This window comes from Diorhabda sublineata, chromosome 9, assembly GCF_026230105.1.
Source record: "Diorhabda sublineata isolate icDioSubl1.1 chromosome 9, icDioSubl1.1, whole genome shotgun sequence".
Taxonomy (NCBI): Eukaryota; Metazoa; Arthropoda; class Insecta; order Coleoptera; family Chrysomelidae; genus Diorhabda; species Diorhabda sublineata.
In genome coordinates, this window is record NC_079482.1 from 24,546,766 (window position 1) to 24,574,156 (window position 27,391).

The 27,391-nt window shown below is 30.6% G+C and overlaps 2 protein-coding genes across 12 annotated transcripts; one reads left to right on the top strand and one right to left on the bottom strand.

Annotated features, from left to right (window-relative positions):
• LOC130449071 (uncharacterized protein F13E6.1) lies at positions 1–10,927 on the top strand. Of its 10 annotated transcripts, XR_008910417.1 has the most exons (8): positions 47–1,683; positions 2,057–2,309; positions 3,680–3,739; positions 4,136–4,265; positions 6,689–9,498; positions 9,548–9,678; positions 9,726–9,843; positions 10,116–10,927. XR_008910417.1 is itself a non-coding variant. In XM_056786726.1 (6 exons), exons 1-6 carry the CDS (start codon positions 136–138, stop codon positions 6,800–6,802), a joined length of 606 nt encoding a protein of 201 aa, XP_056642704.1. In that variant the 5' UTR covers positions 1–135; the 3' UTR covers positions 6,803–7,066. The 10 variants fall into 10 exon arrangements, 2 of the variants coding, with proteins under 2 accessions (XP_056642704.1, XP_056642703.1); XR_008910416.1 differs by having other exon boundaries at positions 6,689–9,678; XR_008910418.1 differs by having other exon boundaries at positions 6,689–9,678; positions 10,136–10,927.
• LOC130449070 (lysosome-associated membrane glycoprotein 2) lies at positions 8,263–27,000 on the bottom strand. 2 transcript variants are annotated; one of them, XM_056786724.1, is made up of 5 exons: positions 26,795–27,000; positions 23,705–24,298; positions 22,715–22,906; positions 20,551–20,692; positions 8,263–8,352 (listed from the first exon to the last, which is right to left on the bottom strand). In XM_056786724.1, the coding sequence occupies exons 1-5, from the start codon at positions 26,850–26,852 to the stop codon at positions 8,328–8,330; spliced, it is 1,011 nt and encodes a 336-aa protein (XP_056642702.1). In that variant the 5' UTR covers positions 26,853–27,000; the 3' UTR covers positions 8,263–8,327. The 2 variants fall into 2 exon arrangements, with proteins under 2 accessions (XP_056642702.1, XP_056642701.1); XM_056786723.1 differs by lacking the exon at positions 8,263–8,352 and adding an exon at positions 14,605–15,372 and having other exon boundaries at positions 26,795–26,983.
• Positions 27,001–27,391: the final 391 nt, after the last annotated feature.

Here is a 27,391-nt window from a genome sequence, read left to right on the forward strand (position 1 = left end):
ACAAAAAAATTGATGTGTCCAGCTAACAAGTCGATACATTGTCAAAAGTGTCAAGTATTGTAAAAGAAAATAGAATTTTTTTGTTTTCGACAATATTTTTATTTTCTATTAGTGAGGTAATACATTTTATTGAAAATGAACAACATTAGTCCAACAACAGGTAGGCCTGAATAGCTTACTCACTGTAGTGTTGTTGATTTTCTTGTACTTTGCTTTGTGCATGATAAAAAATGTTTTAATTTGCAATAATCACGCCTATCCAACGCAAAATAATATTTGCTTAATATGATAATATAAATTAATCATTACTAAGGAACCGATAGGTTAGCACATGACGTGTCAGTAGGGTCAAAGAATTTTTCTATTGCGGAAATATATTTGTAATAGTAACAAAATTACCATAAACAAAAACGAACATTCATGTAAATTGTCATGAATTTTTCAACGTTAGAATTATCTGGAATAATTATTAAAATTTTATGTTCTTGTTTATTTTTTATTCGTAGTGTCTAATGAACCGACAAAGATAGGTCAGTAACAAACGTAATGCTGAATATTTACAATAGACTTTCTCATTTCTTTTATGGATGATCTAATTTATTTACGAAATATCTTATCGTTGAGTTTCATTTGATTTATAATTATTAAATGGTGTAATAAAATATTTATGAATATGATAGTGTCAGCATATTTATTTAGGTAAGTTGCTCCCGTAGTAAATTATAATATTAACTAAAAACTTCCTGATACATTTAATTACGCATATTAATGAGTAAAAATAAAATGCTTCCATTTTTTTGTTTTAGAGTTTTAATTATGAACGCTTATTTTGCTTTGTTTATTGATAGTTGTTAGTATTACATACTTTTTAATTTATACAAATTATCTTCAATCATTTGAATAAGAGAAAGATTTATATAAAATATCAACGATTTCGCTAATGCCATACATATAACTGTTTAGCTCATACGTTAAAAAAATTTCTATTTTCGTTTTAGTAACTGATTCAATATTTTATTCCATTCTGTTCCCTATAATGTTTTTTAAAAAATATAAAATCCAGTAACACAGTATTTGTACTAAATGTCTAAACAGATGAATATTCCGTCGTATGGTAGGGTAGACACTATCAGCTTGTGTGTAGTGCTGGTCGTCAAGGTATTGGCGTAAATTATAAAATAGTGAAAGTAACATTCCAAACAAACAACGGTATAGCTTTCTATCCGCGTAAGCATTTTAGTTCTTATGTATACTCAGTTATTTTTCCTTAAAATGTTTGACACGACAGTTGAAACATGCATAGTGATGATGATCAAAATTTAGAATATATTGAAGATCCTTACTTTAATCCCCAATATTCGAGTGCTACTCCAAGTTTAGATGAACCAGACTTGGATGAATACGATTTATTAGAAAACGAATTAGATTTGTTTGATCTGCGTCAGTTGGATTTTGATGAGGTTAACCACAGCAGTTTGTATTCGTTTCAAGAAGAATCTGAATCGGTTAATGTCGAAGCTGAATTTTTTAATGTGAAACGAGCGAATTCGATTGTTAGGGCTTTTTTTAGAAACAAACTTAAAAAACAAGTGCGTGTAACATATTGTGATCTTACTAAACCTTATTTAGCCAAATTACCAAAAGACAGTAATTTTAAAAAATACTTAGATATTAGTACTAACGGTAAGTAATATAACAACGTACAATTTTTACAACTGACAACGTTTTTCTACTAGTTTATTAAAACTTGTTTAGTTTTTTACTAACGAATTTCCAATGTTTTCATGCTAATTTAATTGAACTCTGTTGTGTACAACAGAAATACAAAGTCTAGTGAATGGACTGCTGATTACAATGTCTATTGTACAATATTTTAATCCTAGGATGAGTTGTACACTTGCTGTCACATAGTTGTTGCAATTTCTTTATTTTAAAAATTGAAATTTCGCGAATAAAATTGTAATTATTGGTGGATTTACAGTGAGCAATTTATTCAAACTTTCTACCACAATTTCCCAAATTCATTTCAAACAAATTTCTATTTTATTTTGAGAAGAAGAAGCTATGGCCGTGTCGGAGCACCCGATCCCCGATCTTTCACACCTTTCTAGCGAAGAAAAGGAAGAACAAGAACGACTTTGGAGAGAAGAATTGGCCACAGTTGAAGACGAAATTTCTACGCTGAGAACAGTACTGGCATCAAAAATGCGTCGTAGCGCCGAATTGAAAAGGAATTTAGGTATCACTGTATGGAAAGAAGTTTCTGATGACATCAACCAAGGCATTAAGAATGTAAAAGAAAGTAATGTGTAAGTATAATTATTTTTCGGCCGAAAACTAATTTTCCGTTAGTTTAGCCTGCTAATATTTGAATAGTAATGAGGTTATAAACTTTTTGAGACTTCAAGGTCGTCTTTCAAGACCAAGGTCCAGGACTAACATAGAGGGCGGCCCTTTTCTAAAAAAAATTTCTTGGTATACAAAATTACATAATTTTGTAGGAAATAAATAAATTCGTGCAGATTTATCAAGTTATGTATAAAGTTTCACTTTATATGCAGTATTGAGACAATTTTTTATTGATACAATTTGTTTTAATGATATTATAACTGATTTTTTGAAATTTTATATCAAGATTCATTGCATAAATTATTTTTTTACTATTATTTGCCCCCCTCCAGAGCCTGGTGCCCTAGGCATAAAGACGGCCCTGTAAGACTAATAGTTGCTTGTATCTCTTGATATGGTAAGTGTTAGATAATGTTAATTTCAAAAATGTAGGTTTAAAAAAATATAGTGTGCAATAGTTGCAGCATATACTTTCTTTAGGCTTTTTGCTGACTAGGTTTGATCTACTTTGTCATTAAGATTTTCTATATATCTATCTATAGATACTTTTATATTTATATAATATTATAAATTCTTAGTTTCCGAAGTATTAATTTCACTGAAAAGTATATGTGAAGTCCATATAACAAAACAACCGAACTACCGGGAAAAATCAAGAAAAGCTGACACGGGTACATAAGAGAAAGTCGATTGTTTACCCCATGGCTGTAATGTTGATGTAGATCAGCTGTTTTCTTATATCGCTTAATATATTAAAAGATTAATATGAAACCATAAACTTCATTTATATAAAAATATTTTGTTTATAATTCAAGTTTTAATGAACGAGAAGAATGGATTTCATTTAAATCAGGTGGAATTTGTAAATTTGGTTAAATTTTATTAGGCTTTTTTTTATTACCAAAAGATTTTATGCACTTTCTTTCTCAAAATACTTTCATTTTGTTTATAGAATTTCTATTAGGAAATGCATGTTTTTTGTTATTTAATGGTTCAATGATTTACAGTTTACTTTTTTTTGATTTCATTGTACCTTATTAGAATTAATATTTCGTTTGAAATATATGATTGTTCAATCCTAGATTAAACTCCCTTGGGATTGGATCTATTAAAAAAGGAATCCACTGATGCAAGACACGTTCACGTTCATTTGTAGCGGTTTCTTATAGTCTATCTATCAATTTATTTATTCAAGTATTAATTGAAATAGATCTAAAAGTAATATATTAATTAATTAATTAATTAATGTTAATGTTCAAATCAGCAAAAGTTCGAAACGCATTTTGATTATTGCATGATATCTTCTTTTATTTCTATATTTTTTTAATAGATACCAAACTGTAGAAACTAAAGTTGGTCAAGTAACAAAAGCTGTAACAGATGCTCCGATGTAAGTAGAAAGTTTGTATTCGCTTATACACGGAGTGAGATCAAAAAATAGGGTGAATCAAATTATTAAAACATTGAATTTGACTTATCCCACTTATCCAAATGTCGAATTCTCAATTGGAAGCAATTGTATTGAAATGGCTTCTATTTGCTTAACTTTCAGACGTTTTATGTTTGTCGTAAGAGTTATAAGTCACATTGAATTGAATCTGGTGAATAAGGAGCATGCAGATAAGCTGGGATATTTTAATAGGTTTCAAATGTGTTGCTGATTGTCCGCACACATGATTGTGTGAGATATATAATATTAATTCATCTTATTATTTGATCCCCCTTCTTAATTTTTTTGTTGTTATGTTAAAATGTACCAAAACATAATTCATTTCTTTTTACACAGTTATCAAAAAACTTCATCAGTTATAGGAGGTATAGCTGGAAATATCACTAATAAATTAGGACAAATGCGACATTCCGAATCTTTTAAATCTTTTGAAGAAAAAGTAGGATCTGCATACGAGAACGTTAAGGTAAAAATAATTTTTTTATCTAAAGATATTTCAACATCACAAAACATAATGTTTGAAATGTACAGCGAGGTTTTTGTTTTAGGGAAATGTTGTCAATTTTTATGAGGTTGGTATCATTATTTAAAATTTCCATTGCTAATAATGCATTTTAATTGATAATTGTTTGCTATTCTATGTGCTTATTCTATAAACGGGTTAATTGTGGAAACATCTCTATGTGTTCTTTTGTAGCTTCAGTTTTTGTTCCTTTCCAACTCTATATAATTGTTTTGCAACTCTAAATCTACTGCCTTACAAAAATATTTCTCTCCTCATATGTTTTTTGTTGATATTCGGATCAACGGATGACTTGTCTTAGTATTCGATTCCGAAACGTTCTAGTACCAGTTATTTTTGAACCGATGTTATGGTATTTCTATTGTTCTTAATGTAATGTATCTTTGGGCTATCCAATGATGGTTGAACATATTTTTATTTGTATTAAAACATTAAAAACCTACTTTTTATGTAATTAATTAAACAAATACAAACCGCTTTAAGTACCAAAATCCTATTGTACACAAAAGCTATAAATTATTATATTTATGGGCGTTAGAATATAAAATAAAAGTAAGTAACTTGATATGTTAATGGAACTTCAAGTGACACTTGGAACCACTTAACTATTACGTTGGTTTCCATTAGGAGCGTTCAGTGTACAACAAAAAAGGCCAAAAAACAACAAAAATTTCATTTTTGTATCGGGCGTTTCTTTCTTTTTCTTTTCTACTCCTCGTTTTCATTGTTACCCTTTTTTGTCTCTTTCTTCTACGACCTAATGCAGTGCACATCGCTTTACCATTCCACAGAACTCTGCAGTGGAGTAATTCCTATATCAGGGCCAAAACCAATAAATCCTTTCCCAACATGAAAAATTTTCTCAACCCATCCAAAAAAAAACCCAAAGAACCTTTCATAGAGAAAGCTTTTTCGCATATCTCTTTTTCGTCAATATAATATTTCCTGGTAAATTTTCTTTTTGTATAACACCGTCTAGATAAAGGAGGGGTTCATAATTTTCTTAGACTAGACTCCTGAAACCGACTCTGTTCACGAAATTTGAAAAGTTTTGAAAAAAAATTTTAATTTTACTTCGGTAACCAGATTTAATTGTCCTTATGTCCTTTTAATTCCCTCTATTTTGATAATCGGCTCTAAGGGTTGATTTTTTTTTGTTTTAGCTCTCAAATTAAATTTGTGTTTTTATTATGTGGGTATTTAAAATCATTTTGTTGTGTTTTACTAGTGTATATTTGATGTATGGAGACTGCTGCAAACTTTACTCGAAACCAATACTTTTATTTTTTTTTTATAATTGAAACAGAGTCGGTTTCAGTAACATGTCATCTAAAAAAAATCAGAAAATTCTAAATTACACCTTTATTTAGAACCTATAGAATATACAAAGTGATTTATTTGAAAAATTTTTGGTTTTCAAATTTTCTAACTACTTACAACTATAAAAAAAATTTATTAACAATACTTTAACAATTATTAATGGTTTATGATGCTTACTTACTAAAAAGCTTTAACCAATCTTCCCCCCAAAAGGCAACATATTAACCATCGTATTAATAACTATTTAATCTTTAAATAAAGAATATAATCACCTTGTACACTAAACCAAAGGAAGGGGTTAGTTTTTTTCAAAAGTTTTTTCATAACTTTTACAACATGCGTCTTCGTTGGAAGATTTGTTGCAACAAGTTTAAGGGCTTTAAGTAAACTTTCCATTTTTATTTATTAATATCTTTTAACATGATTAAAACGATAGGTTTGGACTTGTTTAACAAATAAACGCGTGAGCAGTGATGCGTGTTTGGAGGCGCTACTGGCCAAGAGTAATAGAACGACAATCGAAGAAAAATATCGGTGTTGATAATCAGAGATGTTTTCATTTTTTTCTCTGAAGTCTCTCAGAGCCCCCACAGAGGTTTCGCAGTACCTTGGGGTTCTGTGTAGCACACTTTGAGTATAGGAAGGTGGAATATTTAGAATAATTTCCAGTGCAGCTATTAGGCATGATTTAATGGCTCCAGTTGCACATTTGCAAGTCTTTTTTCAGTGTATTTTTTTGGAAGAAAATTTCTTCTGGAATAATTATTTTCAGTCTTCACATAGTTAACGGAAGGTATATAATTATTAAAAGTACTTTATAAATGATTTGTTTATTGTGATTTTTAATCATAATTTCATTCAAGTCTAAATTTTTTCTACTCTACATTACACGTCAAGTCCTAAAGTGATTATTATAATTCATCTCGACGTTTCTATTAAAACTTAACATTGGTAGACTGTAATTAAACGATTAAAGACTTCACATTGATATCTGTATATATTGTATTACATTTTTTGTTATTAATATTTGATATTTTTATTTTTAGACTAAAGTCGTATCTCGTTCCGGTTCCAATCACAGCATAGACGAAGCTGGTAGATCTCGTTCAGGGTCATCAGTTGCTAGTCCAACAATTCCCGAAGACAAACCATTGGCGTAGGACGTTAAAATCACTTCTTATATTATTTAATATTATTGATAATACGCCAGCCGGAAATGCCTTTATAAAGCTTGTCCATAAAAATATTAGTGCTATTTTATTTATATAAAAATGATTTTATTTTACTAATATTTCAGTAGAAGGGGCGAGATGGTATGTGAAAATAAAATTATTATATTGGCCTGTATTTTTTTCAATTTTTAACACATATTCTAATTTTGTAGTTGAAATTATTTTTTCTTCTATTAGATATAATAAATATTAGTTTTTGTTATTTTCTGGACGTCCCTCGTAGTTTTAACTAAAAGTATATAATTAGAATAAAAATTTAAAGAAAATCGAGTCTATATACAACTTTTTACTTATCATTTGAAAGTTGATCAACAAAATCCACTGCACTTTGCAACCCCATTGAATGTAAGCAAATTCAACTATTCATATAGTTCTACCCAAAAATAAAATTAAAATTTTTATACCGTTAATGACTTTCACCAGCCTCAATGACAAATTTCCTGAAAATGGGCTAGTTCCAAACAAGTAACAAAATTATTATCATTTGAATAATATGAACTTCTTCATTTACCGGCGCTACGGTTCTTTAAGAACCAGAGAATCCTCAACAATCGACTGCCAATTCTTTCTGTCCTGAGCATAGTGCCTCCTGGTTAGATCCGCCTCAACGTCCTTTAACCGACGACCTTTCAGTCTCCGTCCTCCAGGAACTCCATACATGGCTCTACACGGGTATCGATCAAAAGGCTCCAATCTCTACATCAGATGCGCGAATAAACGCCATCAACTCTAGCTCGCCTTATATCTGTCTCAGCTCAACATTCCCCCGAATCCTCCACGCACCATTCTCGCAAAAAGGGCCAAACATCTTTCATAGAATCTTATGTTCCCGACAGTTCACTTGTCGTCATAGTCCATGTCTCGCATCCGTATGTAGCTACGGGATGGATTATTGTGTTGTAAATAGTGAGCTTTGACCTGGCTGAACTGACTCTAGACCCAGTACAAGCAGTACAGTGAACTAGGCGAACTAGTTCTATAGCACTGATACTAAGCACAGCGCTGGTTCTGCTACAAAGAACGCTTTGGTGTACACTTCTATTAATGCCAAGAACAAATCTATTTATTTATCGAGTTCGATGACTGGTGATTGTAGTATGATTTACAAATCATAGATAACCTTTTTGTACAGAGTGGCTTTCGCCTAGTGTCATTTTCACAACAGAAAAGCAACATTTCATAATAATTCTAATCGTGTTTGTATTGTACATTCCTCCATTATATTTTTCATAATCTCCTTGGATTTTTATTATTTATCTAATATTTAGTTAAATTAGAAAAATGACCTGTTGTAATGTTGATAACATTTGTAACAATTCTCTCCTCTGTCCACAGCTATTTTAGTTAAATTGAAATAGTTTATAGTATAAATAAAATAACATAATGTGATTTTATAAAAATATTTATTACCTAACATTCTTAAAGTACAGTTTCCAATAGAAACAAACAACTTTTACGGCATGTCTTCCTCATTATTTCTGTAAATAATAAATTTAAATTATCTGTTTTATAAATAAATAACAAGATCAAAACAAAAAGATAAAGAAACCATCACCTCACTACGCTGCCTACATAAAGACAAAACCATAGCTTTTTAAGACACTTGAGAAAGCAACTCACAATTAGACAATTCAAAGCTTGCATAAAAATAGAATAATTTATAGTAATAACAATTTTTTTTCTATATTTGATTTAGTTAAAAAGAAACCCATGTGCCGAAGATATAACATTTTAGTTTCTGCAAGACAAAATTACAGTTTATATTAATTTGGTGTCATTTTTAATTGCAGTTGTAGACATTAGTTTTGTTCGAGGATCAAATTTAGAATCGATTCCGAATCAGTTTAAGATCACTGTAATGCGCATGCTCCATTACGAACAAATAAAGAATGTTCATTTACTGCGAACGATAAACCACTGAACTAAAATTTTTATCCCCTAATAAAAACTATAGAACTGCTATGAGTGATTCGAAGTCGATTGACTCGCGAAAACGAAATTTTTACTAAAAATTCAGAACAGAATCGTTTCTTAAATTGCTTCAGAATCAATCACGCGAACAAAGCTATAGTTACTTTTAAGGTTTGTTCTTGGTAGCCGTACTGAACTGGATCAGTTCATGAGTGTATAGAATTATTTCGATTGGATACAAAGAACGATATAGTGCAGAGAGCAATGGAGCATTCGTTGTATTTGATTCAGGCCTTATAGTATTAACAATAATAGAAAACGCTTTAGTACTTTTAGCTAGTTCTCTTGCACTGCTACTAAGAACAGCGACACTAGCGCTGGTTCTGCAGCAAAGAACACTTCTTGAACTAGTTCTGCCCGTGCAGCTATCAAGAACAAACCTATAGTTTTATAACTAAACAAATGTCAAAAAGGTCAGCTGATTGGAGCGAAGACCAAGAAAGTGATTTGCAGATTGTTGCTTTGAAAAGCGGAGTGCTTCTGGAGGTAGTACAACAAGATGTTTTTGTTTCCAATTTATTTGATTTTGCTTGTACACATTTACTAAAATATCTCGTTTTATGTTATTATGGGGAAATCACCAAACTCGTAAAAAAATAAAAATGAGCTTATCAAAAAATACCTTGACGCCCATTGCATTGATAAGATTTCAAGTAGGTACACGAATTTGTAAATTTCAAGTGTTCTTGATAAATATTTTAGAAAAAATAATGACAAGATAGGGGAAGAACATATAAACTGATATCTATAAAAAATAAAACCATCATTTAAGCAACAACAGTAGAGAAACATACCAATCAATTATCGAATGTAGTAATCGACAAGGCTTCAAGGTGAGATATACAGTAATGAATTAATTATATTACACATTATATTTTAGATAGAAATCAATGTTTGAATTATCAGCTGAGCTTCATCTAAGCATTATTTAAACAAAATAGCTTTTATAACAAGAAATAGAAGAAAACTTGAAAAAACAAATAATAGTAGCAAAAGAGGTAGGTCTGCACAATAATGACAATATAAAGTTCTTTGGAGCAAAAAAGTGTGTACTGGGCTTCAGTTTTGTTTGCGCATCACGATTAGAATTGTTTCTAAACCAACTCAGATCGCGTTTGTTTAGGAATCAAGTCATGGTTTTATATGACTCGATTATAGAACCACAAAAGGTTAAGTACTACGTATGAGCAATTCAATCAAATAATCAGACCCTCACTGATTCGAAATCTGATGCTCGAACAAAGCTAATACATAAGAATATTTTTCACAGAATCAAGCAACATTTTCCAGTTTATTCCTTGTGGTTTTCTTGCAACCTGGTAGTCGCTTTCATCAGCCAAATGGCCCACGATAGGGAATAATGCACACAGGAAACATACCGAACAAATCCTATATCAGGACGACGGAAAATTAATCAAATCCAACATTGAATTTAATATTGTTTGCTAATAAAACGTAAAGAAACTCATAGTATTGTTCAAATTTAGTGGAATAATAAAAAATAAAGTTTGAGTTTGATTTATCGGAATGTGAAAATATTAAAATAGATTAGATAAATACCAGAGCCGCACTGGCTCAGATGCTGTTCATGAAATTAGATTCATATAATACATAAAATATGTAATTTTGTTTACATTGACGAGTACTGCAAAGAAAATTTCAGTTGTTTTGGCATAGTTTAACCAAGTTACGAGGTACGTAAGAAATTATCTTCCAATTCTAATACACACTAATTGCACCGTCAAAAGTAATTTGTACGGAATTAAAACTCGTACTGACGAAGCAATAAATCGGTCAAGCTTCCGGTAAATACAACGTTGCCAGATCTTCCGAGGTGTCGCCAGTCTCAATAATTTTCTCGCACAAATATTGTGAGTATTTGTAACAGAAAATCAGAATTACAAACCAAACTTCATAGGATCGTTTGAAGCATAATAAAAAGTTTCTGCAAGAATTATTGCGGATTTCTATGAGATTTATTTCATAAAAATGTTTTTTTTTGGAACTTGATTCACGATTTTTTTTGTGACTTGAATATTTTTACTGGTTTTTTTGCTAATAAAAGAAAAAATTGAACTATAATACTCGTATATTTATTTAAATACAACCTAATTAATAATAAGAAATACAGATAGTGATAAATGTTTGTACCATGAAAGAAAAAAAAAATTTAAAACACATTTATAACTAAGTCCATAGTGAAAAGCTAATAATATCACAATTTCATATGAATCGTTTTATATTTTCAGTCTTGAGAGTGATTTGAAAATGAACTAGTTATAAATTATCATCCTCGCACAAAAATTATACGTCAAAACATATCTTATAAAAAAACTGTTCAATAGTGGATTGGTTTTGAAAGAAATTCACCCATTTTGACATAACCTCGATAAGAAAACTGAAAATTCCCAAAATATACAGGAGAGTTGTTTTTTTTTTTCAAAATTTGATCGCAAAGTATGATAACCAGGAATGCGGTAGGTGACTGGTGTGCGAAGTAGGCGACTACGTATCTTCCCCGCTCACTTTCAATTCCAACAAGTCATTTCCTGTCGAAGTACAGCACATAAACATGACTATCGTTATTGATTCTCCCGCCAAGTTTTAATTGCTGTCTGTTATACGTTTCTTGCAGGCAGAAGGCAACAGCGCAACGAAAATGAGTCGAGTGTCTGTCTGTCAAGGACGCACGTCTGCCACTACAGACGACATTGTTAACCTGGAGGTTAGGGAAACTCGAAGGTTCAGCATAAATGAAATATCGATCGGAAATCGTCGATTGGTTACACCTTTGGAGTTTCTTGACCTTTACAATACTGATGAAGAAGATTTTTTGACATTTATTGTGACAATCACAACAATGGATGGAAACGAATCTTCAACAGATTATGGCAACTGTTTTGTGGAGTCAAATATGTGTGTGTGGAGTTTATGTAGCTTGGAACAACTATTGATGCAGATTCATATTGTGGAACGAACGAACGAAGAGCGCTTGTGTAACCCAATGACTTCTTCAGCAATTTCAATTGGACATTTTCGAAAACCCATCATAAAGTCCCGACTTAGCAACGTGGGTAGCAGTGGTTTGAAGGGCGGCGCTTCCACATTGGCGCGGAGCTCAAACAAACTCTCACAACTCACATCAAATCATTTTTTGAGAGGGTATTGCAAAGATTGTTCAAAGATATGACAAATGCCTTAATCGTCAAGGTGATTATGACAAAAAAACCTTTCTTTTGGTAATAAAATATTTTTTGTGTATTTCCCCGTCTATTACTTTTCACGATCCACCGGAGGTTGAAAAAAAAACAACCCTCGTATATATATTTGAAATTATATTGACTATATATAATTGATTTCCGCTAAAAACACGATTTTCTAATTTGCGAACAACAATTTATTTAAATTAATATTCATCTAAAGGCTTTTATGATAAGTTTGTAAAATAATATGGTAGATGTTTTACGTCGTTGCCACGTTCTAGTTTCTTCCCCTGTTATTGGGATTAAATGAAATAATTAAACCTAATGTAAGGTTAAAATGAAATATTCGGACACTATTGGCTTATTTTGATAACAATACAACATCGATGACACGGGTACCAACTTCTAAAATGTCATTTTCCCCGATACATGAACAATCATTCTTTGGGTATTTAGATTTTGTTTAGTGGCTACAAATGTCAAAGTTGCAAACTTGACATAAAAGCTGTCAAAGATTACAAATACAGAATTTAAAATCGATTTTGTGACTAAGTAGCTTTCGAAATGTTTATTTGACACAACGAAATTGAAATATTTAATTATTCCATAATAGCATCCTAATATTTTCTGTATGTCCTAGTGTTAGAGTAATCTACAGTCGTGAGCGAAAAGATCGATCGAAGCGGCACCCCTGTAATCGCAAGTCACTGGCAAAAGAACTGAACACGAAAATGTATTTTTTTAATAAAATCTTCACAGTGCAACAATATATTATAATCGGTTAGGGGTAATTCTTATTGAAAACGGATACAACAAGTGATAAAGCTGCACAAGCGGTCACCCTATTACTACAAGGCCATAGTTAACAAGAAGTGGCCAGTGTTGTTTCTAGATTTTACCGTCGTTAAAAAGATATTGATAACTTTCATCAAGAATGTGCATATCGCTGAGAAATCGCGCCCTCACTGGTGTTCAAGTTCAACAAGAGCTTAGAATGGTTGGATAGTCAGAAGAAGGCCTAAGCCAAATACCTGCTTCTGGCCCCAAATTAATCCCTTCTACGATTTGTCCGAGAACACGTTAATTGGACCGACGAACCATGAGGCTCTGTTCTCTTCTAGAAGAGGACGAGTCCACAGAAGACTTTGAGTGTTGCATTAAAGAAAACGTGCCTTTTGAAGGAGATTTTTGGATGGTTTGTTTGGTGCGTACTCGAGTCGATTTTTTTGTTCACGAGTGTATAAAGTGCGCTTGTGTTTTATAAAAGCAAAATTTGAGAATATGTTTTAAAAATATCGTGAATTAATTATCAAAAAGTGGAAGTAAACGTGTATAGAGTTGATAGTAGTAATAAAAATTTCCTTCAATAGGTAACTCATAAAAGTCACCATTGTGTTTTTAAATCATTAATTAAATTAAATAAAGTGTATGTAGAGTACTGTTTACGTGTATTGTTTTTGTTATATCACAACGAAAATCACTTCAATGATAATATATCATCAACGAAACTCAAATTACAATTTTAAATAAAATAAATTAAATATAAAGCCCAGCATATAATAATAAATACCCTCTTGTAGTTAAATTAGTTATGTTGTTTATTATAATATCCATAAATAAATAATTGATTTTTTATTCTTCATTCGATTTACTTGTCAATTTGATAAATAAATGAATGCATTTACCACAAGATTTTTAGGTGTAGGTGTAGGGACGAAAATTCGTACATTTTTAGACAGCTTAGCAAATAAAATATGCGTTTTATAAACAAAATCTGAAAAATTCGTTTACTTTATAAGAATAGAAATAGACAAACAGTTTACGACATCTGTCGGCGTATTGAGACAGATATTCCGACTGAAAGTAAGTCAAGCAGAAATGCAAAAAAAAGAAAACAGGGGAGTCAGTTTGCGAAAATTGGACAGAAAATTCAAAATCCACAAGAAATATGTAAGCAACATTATAAAGGTATAAATGTAGTTCTTCAGAAAGGGGGTGGGAGTGGTCCTAAATTTCCACTCGCACTACACACTCTGGCATTGTTAACATTCAGGCGTCAGTCGGCGTTGTGCTACAGCCACGTAAACTCGACCGCCATTATTGATGCATCCACCAATTATAAATTGTGATTCGTTTTCTACAGGCTGATTTGACCAAAGTCTTGCGGGATAGTCAAAAGATATCAAAGAGGCAAAAAAATGTCTGAGGTTCAAATATTTGAGACATTTAATGCTGTATATAAGTTAAGCAAAGTGTCGGTGTCTTCTGTTTCTGATACCATTCTCTCCAACAGGAATAAAAGCATTGGTGCGAAGATGAAGACATAAATTTACCCCGTATAAGAATATGTATGCCGAGAAACAGGTATTTAGAAATAAAAAGAAATTTACACCTGAATGATGATTCCAATATAGAAAACAACCAAAACCATTTCCTTTGATAGAAAAAATGAATAAACAGTTTGGGCTTTTTGCTAAAAATATAAGCATTGACGAACAAATGATCAGATACTATGGACATCAATTTTGAAGCAATTTATACGTGGTAAGCCGATTCTGTTTCCATGCAGAGAGAAAACAGAACCGAGCTCTCCCAGTTGAAGGTCTTGGAGCCTCCGGTATTCTAAAACACATTTCATTGGTTGACAACCCTACTGAGCATGTTTTTTATTTTGATAGGTTAGTTACAACAGAACCAACATATTTTTGCAGTAACTTGGAAGTTACTAGATTGGCTGATAAACAAATATAATAATAAAAACCCGAGGTAAGAAATGGTATTTTCCTCTTATAACAAATTTGATAGACACGACTGCTGTAAATGCCCATGTACTTCATGAAGAAGCTAATGGGAAAATCCCATTCGTTGAGTTCAAGAGGGTTATAGCAAGAACCTATTTGATAACGTTTTCAATTTTTGATCCTAAGAGGTTAGGCAGACCTAGCATTCGTAAACCAACCAGTAAATGTGTGCCAGAAGATATCTCATGGTCCCCAAATGGGACTTTTTTGGAAAATCGCTATATATTTTAAAAACTGATAATGAAAATTTAAAACATTTTGTATGGATTTTTTTGTCCCCACACCTATACTTTAATGCAGCTGTTTATATAAAAAATAAATTTCAGTGTAATAAATACCCTGATTCAAATTTATATATGGACGTTTTTGAAAATTTTAATATACATGTATATATATATATATATATATATATATATATATATATATATATATCATATATATATATATATATCGTGAAAATTACTTAAAACAGGACAGATTTTTCATAGGAATATAATCCGAATCGCTTCTTGTATCAGAAAACCTGAAAAATTGTTAATGTTTTCAGTTTACTTACCATTTTATATTGAAAACATACCAGAATCTCAAATTACAAGGGAACACATTAACATATAAAGCTGTATAAAGAACGATCGTAGCGTTTTTAAATCGAGAACTATCTACTGCAAACGTTATTCAAATAAGTATTAAATCACTTAAAGAGTGATGTGACTTACTAAGTAAAATTTTAATTTTGCCAAAAATTGATTCTATTCATCAAGAGCATCAATACAATCATTCCAACGCTTCTTTAACGTCTCGGTGTTGTACTTTTCGTAGCCATTGCTGAGCTTTTACAATATTTTTTTTTCATAAAATAACACGAAATTGTTTTGAAAATAACATAAATAACTTCACTTAAATGACTGTAACTTTTTTTTACTAATCGAAATGTTATGAAATTTGACACATAGTCTTTTGAAAGTTAGTACTTCATAAACGTCATATGTCAGTTTGTGTCAGTCACAGGACTTACAGAGTAATTTAATATTTAAAAACGGCTATTTTTGGGAAATTGATTGGTTTTAAATAGCTAAAACTTTACAAAAACGGAGCAATTAAGCGAAACCTGGGTAGATTCTATTAAAATATACCTCGACAAAAGATATTAGCTGCTGGTCGATTGTCAACTTCAAATACGTTACATGTGTTTTATGAACACGTAAAATTTAATCAAAACATTCGTTTATCTAAGCCTGCTCTAAGTTTAGATCTAATATCTATTTTATATTTCATGAAAATAGAAGGTTTGCTGACAAAAAATGTCACTGGGCATGAATCTACGTTATATAGAAGCTGAGATACAAATAAGTGAAAAATCAAAAATGTCTCGAGCAACTAGATTTGCAAATATCGAGATTAAATTTTCAGGATCGTCTCCTATTTAGGTGTACTTTCGAGAAAAAGAAACAACATCCAAATCTGATTTAAGGTAAATCCAGAAACAGGAGGACTAAGTTCAAGAAAATCTAGAAATGGGAAGACTTTTTCAAAGAAGACCAGAACTGGGGAATTGAGAGAACTGCGTTTACGAAGATCCATAAATGGGAAAATTGAGCTAAAAAAGACCAAGAAATGATAAGACTGAGTTTAAGGAGAACCAGAAAAGATTCAAGAATAAGAGTACTGAGTTTAGGAAGATCCAGACACGGGAAGACTAATTTAAAGAAGGTGCAGAAATGGGAAGACTTATTTGATAAAGGTCCAGACATGGAAAGACTGAGTTTAAGGAGATCCTTAAATGAGAGGACTCAGCTTGAGTTTCAGAAACGTGGAAACTGAGTTTAGAAAAAACCAGTACTCGGGAGTACTCAGTTTAGGAAGATTCATAAATGGGACAACTGATTTTAAAAAGATGGGGAATTGAGTTTAGGAAGATCCAGAAATGGGAAGACTGATTCAAAAAATATCCAGGAATGAAAGATTCCACAAAAAAAACTAAGAATTAGAGAATTGAGTTAGGAAGATCCAGAAATGAGTGGCTAAGTTTAGGACGATACAATTCATAAATGAGGACTGATTTTAAGAAAAATCATGAATTGTAAGATTGACTTACAGAAGGTCCAGAAATGGAAAGACTGATTTCAAGCAGTTCCAGGAATGGAAGGACTGAACTTAAGATTCAGAAATGGGAAAACCGAGTTAAATAAGATCCAAAATTGGGAGGAGTGAGTTCACGAATATCTGGAAATGATTTGACGATCACAGGACAATAGATATTTTTGAAAGATTCTTGGAATATAATAAATGAAACTATTATATAATTTGACTTATGTGACACGCGGTTTTTATATGATTCAATCATATAAAATTCACAATTAATTGATATTAAAGTTTATAACTTAAAATTACGAAATTTTCCTAAAGTTCCATTCATTAAAATTTCCTTTTAAAATCAGTTTTTCTTTCAATAATCTCTTAGGTTTCTAACCATAAATGGTTTAAATCGATTGACACTCCAGCATATTTGATGACTGGCCAAAATAAAAGTATAGAAGACTAATCTAACCTATAAAGTTTAAAATTGTATTTCTTCATTATATTATATAAAAAGCTTGAAGCTCCCTCTATTTTAGTTTTAAAAATACGGATCTGGTATATTTACAATTCCCCATTAAAAACTCGCACACACTCCATTAAGCTGCACAAATAGGGAGGAGTTTGAAATAAAAAATAAAAACAACAAAAACAAAAGCTTTTCCCAGAAAATTTATTTCAGCTCAAGTTACACAAAAATTACAGCTCTCACAGCCAATATATATATATATAGTATATATACGAAAAATTTTTCAGACCTATTACCTTCCATAGCAATAACAGGGTTTTACAAAAATCTATTAAATCAAAATCTAAATTTTACCCTGTATATTATATCAAAATTCATAATGGCTTTTTGTTTGGATTTCTGATGAAATTGACCACGTATATCCACACAAAAAGCTTGTTTTTAATAAACAAATAGGGGAAGTTATTTTTTTTTTTTAAACAAAAGTTTATATTCGCTATAAGGCTTCTTCATACCTACCGTTCCTATATTTAACCTATAAGTAATCTAATATCTTATTCTATTCAAATTTGCGTGAAATGAATATCTGTTCTATCGCAATTTTAATTTGATGAATTATTTTTTTAGTGTAAGAAGCAATTACACTGGGAATCGTTGAGTAGATGAACTATTCTTCTGTCCCTCGCGTAATTTATGCTTTTACTATACAATTACGCAGTTATAGTATACTCCGGAATGTTCTTAATCTATGAGAATCTTCGGGAGGGAATTGGATCAGTTTCTATATTCATTTCGATTCTCTTTTGAAGAATCTTATAGATTCGGAATATTCCTTAATGGTATAGGCAAAGGGGGTAAGGAGAATATAACTTTTTTCATTTGATGCTAAAAACAATATTCAACAATTTTTAAAATTACATGAAACTGTTACAGTTAATGATTCCGTTTAATGGAATAGGTGAATCTAAAGGGGTATATTTGATTGTTATAGTGAAAAAAAATTGATTTTGCCATCAAGAACCAAGTACGGGTATGGTAATATCAGAATCAAATTTTATTTGGAATTTGGAAATATTTCCAGAAATTACAGAGGGAAGATCTTAGAAAAAATTAAAATACAAACAAACAAACGGTATCCTAACGAAAAATGAGGTGGAAAGACATAAAGTAGACAAATTTAGAAAGAAAATTGAAGATTTTTTTTAAAGTTAAAGGGAATCATGGAAATAATTGAAAGATATTTCCATAATTTGAAGAGGGAAGATCAAAGAAAAAAATTTAGTATAGTCAAACAACCATTATCCTAAGGAAAACTGAGGTTAATAGGCACAAACCTCAAGAACTTTCAAGGAATTGAAGATATTTTCATATCTTGAAGCGAATGGACAAGGGGTGATCCATATATTACGTCACAAGTTAATGGGGAGGAAGTGTATCACCGAAATGTGACTATGTGTGATTAGTAGCCAGGGGGGGAGTAGTTTTGTGACGTCTACTACTAATCAAATTAGTCTTTTGTTTTTTTTGGTTATCTGATTCGGTTTTAGATTATTCAATAAAAGTATAAGTAAAAAAATTAAAATAGACAAGAACGGAGGGAGGGGTTCGAATGTCCTAAACCTCGTTTTATATTTGAAATAATGACACCACAAAAATATTTAGAATACAATGGGTTTGATATATGAGAAAAAAAAAGATAAATGATAAAAATCTGATGGATAAAATACTGCTTGATAAGATTATTTTGAATTTTGAAGTGTGCTATAAAAATTGGTGAAACACAAAAGTAAATATTTTTCTACTTATCGAAATGAATAAATTAAATAAACCTCATTATAATTGCTTCATTTTCTAGGAAAATTTAAAAAATAATTGTCTATAATAATTGCAGTGTGCAGAATTGTAAAAATTTTTGTTTCTGCTCACCATCAATACGTTAGATAGTTTTCAACATATTGAATTGACCAAAAACTAATTATTAAAATTAACTATTATTTACACTAAGCTTTATTTAATAAGAATCATAAAGTAATTGAAAATATTGAATCAACTTTATTTGAAACATATAATACATATCTATAAGAAGACATAGAACCCAAAACAAAATGATTTTCACGCCTCTGAACCAAGTAGGTTTGTATATTAGGGTGATCCATTTCCAAAAAAGTTTTTTGGTACCCAAGCAAAACATTAAACTACATATAGAAAAAAAAATTCTCACCAATTTTAAGTACTTACACTTTAAAAAGTTTTACAAATTTTTTTTCAAATTTCTAATACTACTTTTTACAATAACGCAAACGTTGTTAAAAGCAAATTCAACAAGTCATTAACACAAAGTTTATTCAATAGGCCTTGTGGTGAATTTTATGCTCTTCGAAATCGCTTTAGATTTTTTGGTTCACCAATAGGAGTCGTTAAAGCACAGTTTTTGAAAAAATTTTTTCTAAAGCCACTGATTTGCTTTATTGTAAAAAGTGAATATTAGAAATTTGAAAAAAAAAAAATAGTAAAACTTTATTTAAATTGTAAGTACCTACTGAGAATTGATGTTAAGAACTCAAACTTTGCGAGATTTTTTTTTTCTATATGTAGATTAATATTCTGCTTGAGCACCGAAAGAAACAAAAATTTTTTCCGGAAATGAATCATCATAGTGCGTATATATATATAACAATGCACAAAAAAAATAAAATCACCAACACCAAAACGAAACAAAAACAGATAATTGTCAAAACAATAAAATGAGTAAATGTTGTAGTAACGCCCGTCTTAATAAAATTAATATGACAAAATAGATTTCGTTTATAATTAAACAAGAAGTATCCGGTAAATCCCAGAGATATTATTAGAATAAAAATCAAAAACAAACTGTTACCAAACAAAAATATTTCGTCATATTCTTACAATTAAGACACGAAGTGATAAGTTTAGCCCCGAAAAGCTCAAAATGAAATTTCGAAAAATAGACCACACTTTCTCACTCGTATAGTATTAGTTCAAATCATAACTAATTTATTATATTTCTTTATATCAAAAAATAACGAATACTAATCGAGTAAAAAGCGACGTCTAATAATGTTTATTTATATTAAGATCGAAATGTCACTAATGACACTCCCTATCTGCGAGCTGTGGAGTGTTTTTGCAACTCACATTGAAAGGTATCCTCTAGCCTGGCAACGACGTCTTCCATATAGGTAGGCGACCAATACTACCACTACAAGAATTGCTAGGACGCAACCAACTACGATCGGGACGACGTCCGATGTTATATTCGATGCTTCACAATCGATGGCTGGAAATAGAAATATGGTATATAATTAGGGCTTACAAAATTACGCAGATTTTTTTCTCCAATTACATAATCGAATTTTGACAGAAAATTGAAGATAACAGATCATAGAAAATGGAAGTAGAGGCACAAGATCATTATAGGAAGAACATTAAGGTTAAGAGACACAAAGCAGAAGAATAAACATCATAGAAAAAATTAAAAAACAAACAAATAATCAGTATCCTAAGGAAAATGGTGGTTGAAAGAAATAAAATAGACAAATTTTGGAAGAAAATTGAATATTTTTCAAGGAGTTACAATTAAGAAATCATAGGAGGAGTTTTTGGAAAGAATATGAAAATTATTCAAGAGGAGAGAAAATTGAAAATAATTTATCAATTTAAAACAATCAGTTCATAGATGAAATTTTGCAAGTAAAATTCAAAATATTTCAATCATTTAAAGCGAACAGGTCACAGAAAAAATGAAAATCATTATCCTAAGGAAAAACTGAGGCCGAGAGGTACAAAGTAGAAGAATTTTTTTGTCTACTACACTTTAATTTTAGTTAAGAAAATTATGAGCATAGTAGTTCCCCATGATCGTAGAGTCACCCCGGCCCTATCGACTCGCTAAGTTAATACATTTGAACTCTATTTTAGACGTCTTCTTACTATTATTTGTAAGATGTAACAAACGATAAAATAAACGGCGGGGAATCCCCTTAGAAGTGACACAACCTGTCCGCTAGTCGCAAGGCTACTCTACAGGCTACCCCCGGCCCCACAGGGGAGTCACTTGATAGCAAGCGCATATTTTGGGCCTCTTATAAAAATGACCTTCGTACATTTTTACTGTTTTTTAGTTTTTTTTGCTCCTATAAAACGATTCCAATACTTTGACGGTTGATTACAAAACTTCATAAACAAAACTACATATCTAAAATTGATCGGTAACTTGAATTATTTATTGTTCATAAAAATATACCTTGAAACATTTATATATAAACTTAATCGTTAGATAAGAGTATTTACTGTAAAAATGTGTAAATCACCCAAGCATATCTAAAATTGAATCAATTTGACGCCTCTGTAGACTGATAAGATTGATCAAAGTTAAAAATGTGGTTTGAAATATTTTTTCTTATTATCAAGAGAATGTATATTATATTTAAACGGATTCAACGATACACTGGACATTAGTGTGACGTGAAAATTTCGAAAAAATCGTTTTCAATAAACAGTATAAATATTAACTTAACCTACAGCATTCCAACAAGCTTACTGAACACACTGTTTACACAAACATTCACAAATACACTGTCTGATGCGCGTTTCGATAACCCAGTCATCATCTTCAGAGACTGAAGGTAAACTGTCTCTTCAGTCTTTAAAGACGATACAGTGTGTTCAGTATAAATATTACCAACGGTTCCAGAAATTCCAGCATGCTGTCAAAATGGAAACAATGTGGCCGTTGGGAGGCAAACAAAAAATTTTTCTCTTAGTTTTGTTACTTATTTCAGTTTTTTGAATGGAATGATTTAATAGTTTTATTAAATTAAATACTGTAAATTTCAAGTATGCCTCTGAGGTTGCCTCAGTAGATTGAGAACGTATGGAAAATGATTCTAATCTAGTGGAAGAAAACATTTTGATGAGTAATAGTAAATGTTGTCAAACAAATATTACCATGGAAAATTTAACTGAAACTTTTATCTTTAACATTCACTATTGATCTATATCCAGTTTCATGGATTGCTACTATGGATGGAAAAGTGGGAAAATATCTAAAGGACTAACAATCTATTTTCCCTTGGTTGGTGATTGCTTTTCAAAAAATGATTTAAATCATTTAAAAAATTGTATTCTTGTTTTTAAGAAAGCAAGTAAAAAAACCCAACTCGTCGACATTAGTAGGAATTCAACTGAAAAAGAAGTTTCGAACTTGGAAATTCAATAATGACAATTTTTCCTCAAGATTTATGAAGATTCGTATACATAAATACTGCGGGGGTCAATGAAATAAATTAAATATACTTACCATCATAGAAATGATGTCCTGTAACATTCGAGAAAGCTTGGAACTGCGCATGACTAATGTGTAAATAAGCAACTGTGTCATTTTCATGTTCCTTGGTAAAGTTTAGAGTTTGAAGTTTAGCGCATTTGTACGAATGATCCAATAAAGTTTTGAATTCGGGTTTCTCGTGAATTAAAGTGTTATTTTTGGTACCTGCAGGAAAAAAATGAACATTATTTAGATTAATGTTGTAATAGATATTTTAGAAAATTTATATTTATGTAAAAAAGCGATTTTCGTATAGATTGAGGGTGGCCAAACATTTAAAAAATAAAACTGCTTACATAAACCATGAAATAACATATATTTAATTATATGAATTCAAAAAGAAAATTTTTAAAAAGGGTTCATGTGAATAGAATGATAAAAATGACTTGAACAAATGTTATAGCTACATTTTATGAATTTCAATGTTGCTGTGAATAATTTCATTGCAATTATATTTTTGTACAATAAAATATATCACAATTAGGGACAGATAATATGGTATTTTGATATGCATGTGGTGAGTGATCTATTAATTCATATAATTATCAGATTTTTCAAGTAATCTTTCAATCTTAAAGTAAATAATTAATTCTGATGAACCGACTAAAGCAACTTAATTTGAAGGTTATATTTCAATAAAAACCCAAATTAATAAATCGAACTTTTTTCAAATTCTAGTACAAAATATGTTAAATTTATTATCATAGATCCAAACTCAAGATCAGTTATTGATTCAGCATTTTGTATTGTCAGTTAATGTGTACTAACTTGTTATAACATTGGAGACTGTTTTTATTTAAAAGACAAATGCTAGAATCAAAATGAGTGGGAAACATAACGAAGATTAACAGACTCTAAAGCAGAATAAAACAAATTAGTAGCAATAAACTTGAAAATTTTGATTGATAATAAATATGATACAAAGTAATTTCGAAATATATGAATTTTAATATAAAAACTTACCATTCAAAGATACCCTGATGAATTCCAAATCGAATTTTTTCTCAGTAGCATTTTTGGTGAAATTCATTGTTATAACATTTCCATCCCATCTCAAATTCAAAATATCTGTATTGTTACCGCAACTACCATCAGACGTAGCATTTACAGGAATGTTAATTTTCTTCGATGTAGAATTCACCACTAACAATTCAATTTGGAAAGCTGCATCTATTACCAGACAAGTATAATTCGATTTGTCATAATTCAAACTCCAATTACCTGTAGATGGGTTGGGAAGAGGTGTCGGAGAGGGAGTAGACGTTGGAACAGTGGTAGTTGGAGAAGGAGTGGTTGTTGGATTAGGTGTGGTTGTATTAGGGGCAATACTAGTTGTATTTGGGGAAATAGTAGTTGTATTTGGGGAAATAGTAGTTGTATTTGGGGAAATAGTAGTTGTATTTGGAGAAATGGTAGTTGTATTTGGGGAAATAGTAGTTGTTTTTGGGGAAATAGTAGTTGTATTATTAGGGTTCGAAGTGGTAATTGGACTGAATGTCGAATTGGTAGGAACTATAGCTGTTCCCCTTGTATTTGGTTCTGGAGGAACTACCTTCTCTAAAAAATTAAAAACTGATCAACACATTTGCTTTGAGAAAAGATATTTAGAGAATAAAAATAATATATAAGAGTTATTTTATAAATTCAAACATTAGTGTAAAATGTGGTGAATTAACTTGTGAGACAATTGCTAGATAAGTTACAATAGCAGATGTTACAAGGTCATATCCCACGACAACACTAAAGTCATTTTAGACTTGTCCCCTTAAGACCTTCATAGAAAGTGAAGCAATAAAGGCATAGAACAAGAAACCCGACGACCTGAATAGGCACCCCAGTAATCTAAAGGAATATGTGATACCCATAGATAACATGGACACCATGTCTTCCAAACATGCTGCACACAACGTAATTACCGCAATGCAAAGATATTCATCCTATCAGATAGCAAAGCAGCTCTGCAAGCACTTGATAAAATTGAGTCAAAGCTATTATGGGACTGCATCAAATTTTTTTAACTCAATGGGAGCAAACAATAAAGTTTTTATCATCTAACAAAAAAAGATGGGTTATTTCCTTTCATAGGACCACAACCTTAGGTTTCCCAACAAGTCATCCAGTCACAATCATAATGAAGTCGGAAAACGAAAAGAAATCAGAAACAGGAAATAAGATCCCAGGTCTGAAACAATTGAAAATATTTCTTTCCTATTCCACCAACTGGTCTAAAAAGCTCGTTTCATTGAACAACACAACACTGACCATTTGAAGAATATCTTAGTAATTCCTAACAGCTTTTATCACTTCTCTAAGGAACCAAAGAAAACTGCCTAAAGCCTCCTTTGTGAATTCGAGGCAATCCATAAATAGAGACTGCCATACTTACATTCAAGGTTTTTAGAGCCAGAAGAATTAAACCGCATATCCCCCAAACAGTTCACTTAGCAAAGTCGTTGCTGCCTGACTGGTGAACAGTCCAATGTACACAAGAGATCAATAGATCAAAATGTTAATGAGCTAGATTTACGACTTAACGCCCTAGTTCATCTAATCTAATCTAAAAGGTCTCATATCAGAAATCACAATAAATATGATGGAAATAAAATATTCAAAAAAGTTATAATTTTCTGAAAACCGAAACTTTCAACGCAGGCTCACCAATCAAGAATGAGATCCTGTAAAAACCAGCTACAATGTCAAAAATACTACAAGGATGCTTTATTGAATGATATACAAGATACAAACACAAATCTAACTGGCCAGAAGTAAAAACACATAAAATTAAATAAAAATTTTCTTTTCTTCCACTGAGTGTGCCTATTGGTTTCAGATTTTAATCATTAGCAAAACCATTTGAACTCAACTAGTTACTTCTTAAGTAGGTAGAAGAAATAAAATTCTAAAATTTTAAAACATTTTTTCAGGTTCTCATGTACTTGGGAAACTTGAAGAAATCGATAAATAAGCGAGACTATTAACCATGAAATCTACCATCGGAAAACTAGTTTCTAGTGAACGAAAGCATCGAAGCTAATTCAAATGTTTAGCATGAAGATATAATGCAACAAAAGCAATCTAAAATACTTTCCATGATAAATAATTTGACCACATAATGATAAGTTCTTTAATGAGTTACCTCATCCCTACCTAAATTCTCAATAACAAAACAAAAATGAGAAGGAACTAGTTGGATGATGTAAATAAGCAGATTGGAAAGTAATTTTCAACAAAAAAGTTTTATCAAACAGAGAACAAACAATACTATATGTGTTGTTATGATTACTTATCAAAATTATTTTTATAAATAGGAGTGCTGATATTAGAAAGAACTTAAAACCAACATTTTGTTTTATAGACAATTTAAAAACTACTAATTATTCAAATTATTAATCAACATATTATACATAAATAATCTAAAATGTGCTGCAAAATGTGATAAATAATGTACAAATTTCCACTTTATCTTGGTATAAAAATATTGTATTGAACAAAACAATAAAATATATTTGAGAACAAATTATTAGAAAACTTCATCTTTATTATAACATATATAATAAAAACGTTATAACAAAGGACATGCATTCATCATTAACTGCTTGTTTGTGAAAACCCACGGTTCTAGGAATATTACAATGAAACAACAAAGTTGATTTTAGATGTAAAAATATAATAAAGAATGATCAATTTTCGTGTTTTTATGTATCATTTCATATCATACCACAGTATTACTTGCAGATAAGAGAATACACAACAATTAAATCATATCTACAATACCAGGCAATATCTACTATACCAGATGTTGATTCGACTCTGAAAATATCATAAGTCGGATTATAATGAACATTCTGATAAAATTTTGGTAATTATATACGTTAAACAACGTCTGATCTATTAATATAAATAAAATCAGAAAAAATCAACTATAATTCTTGTTTAATCAACAATATCCTCATACTATGTAGTTAAACAAAAACGTAGTATATAAAAAAACCAACTATGACAAGAGCTCATATCCCCATAGCAAAATGTTACGTTCGCTTAAAATTTTCTTACCTGATACGCTCAAACAGACAAAAAATGAAAACACTATTAATATCTTTGAATATTCCATATTTTCCTTAATTATTAATATCTATAATTCTACAGAAGACAAAACAAAGGTACAAGATGATCTGTCAGAAATTTATAGTTGAGAATAGAAATGGGAAATGAACCGCTGGAATCAAACAACGTTTGTGTTGTGAAATCGGAATGCGGATACTATATTGCGTTCGACTATGGAGTACTTCATCTGTCAATCGATAGAACTAAAAGATTTCATTTGGATAGAAGTTTATGTCAACATTATAAAAAATACTAAAATAAATACTACTCAATATTCGATTTTGATGAGATGCTGGAAAGAGGTAAAAAATTCTTCAATCAGAAGTTTACTATAAATTTTCTTTCAATAATAGTAAAAATTTGTTAGTAGAACCTACAGAAACTGACAATATAGAAGTATTACATATATGCTTGATATTAACTCTATGATCTAGACTTCGTAGAATTGTAGTAATTGTTCTGTGGTTTGACCGCTAAATTCATAGAATTAAATTTTTTGTTGTGGCAAGTACTAGAAATATTTCCGTTGCAAATATAAATTCAAAA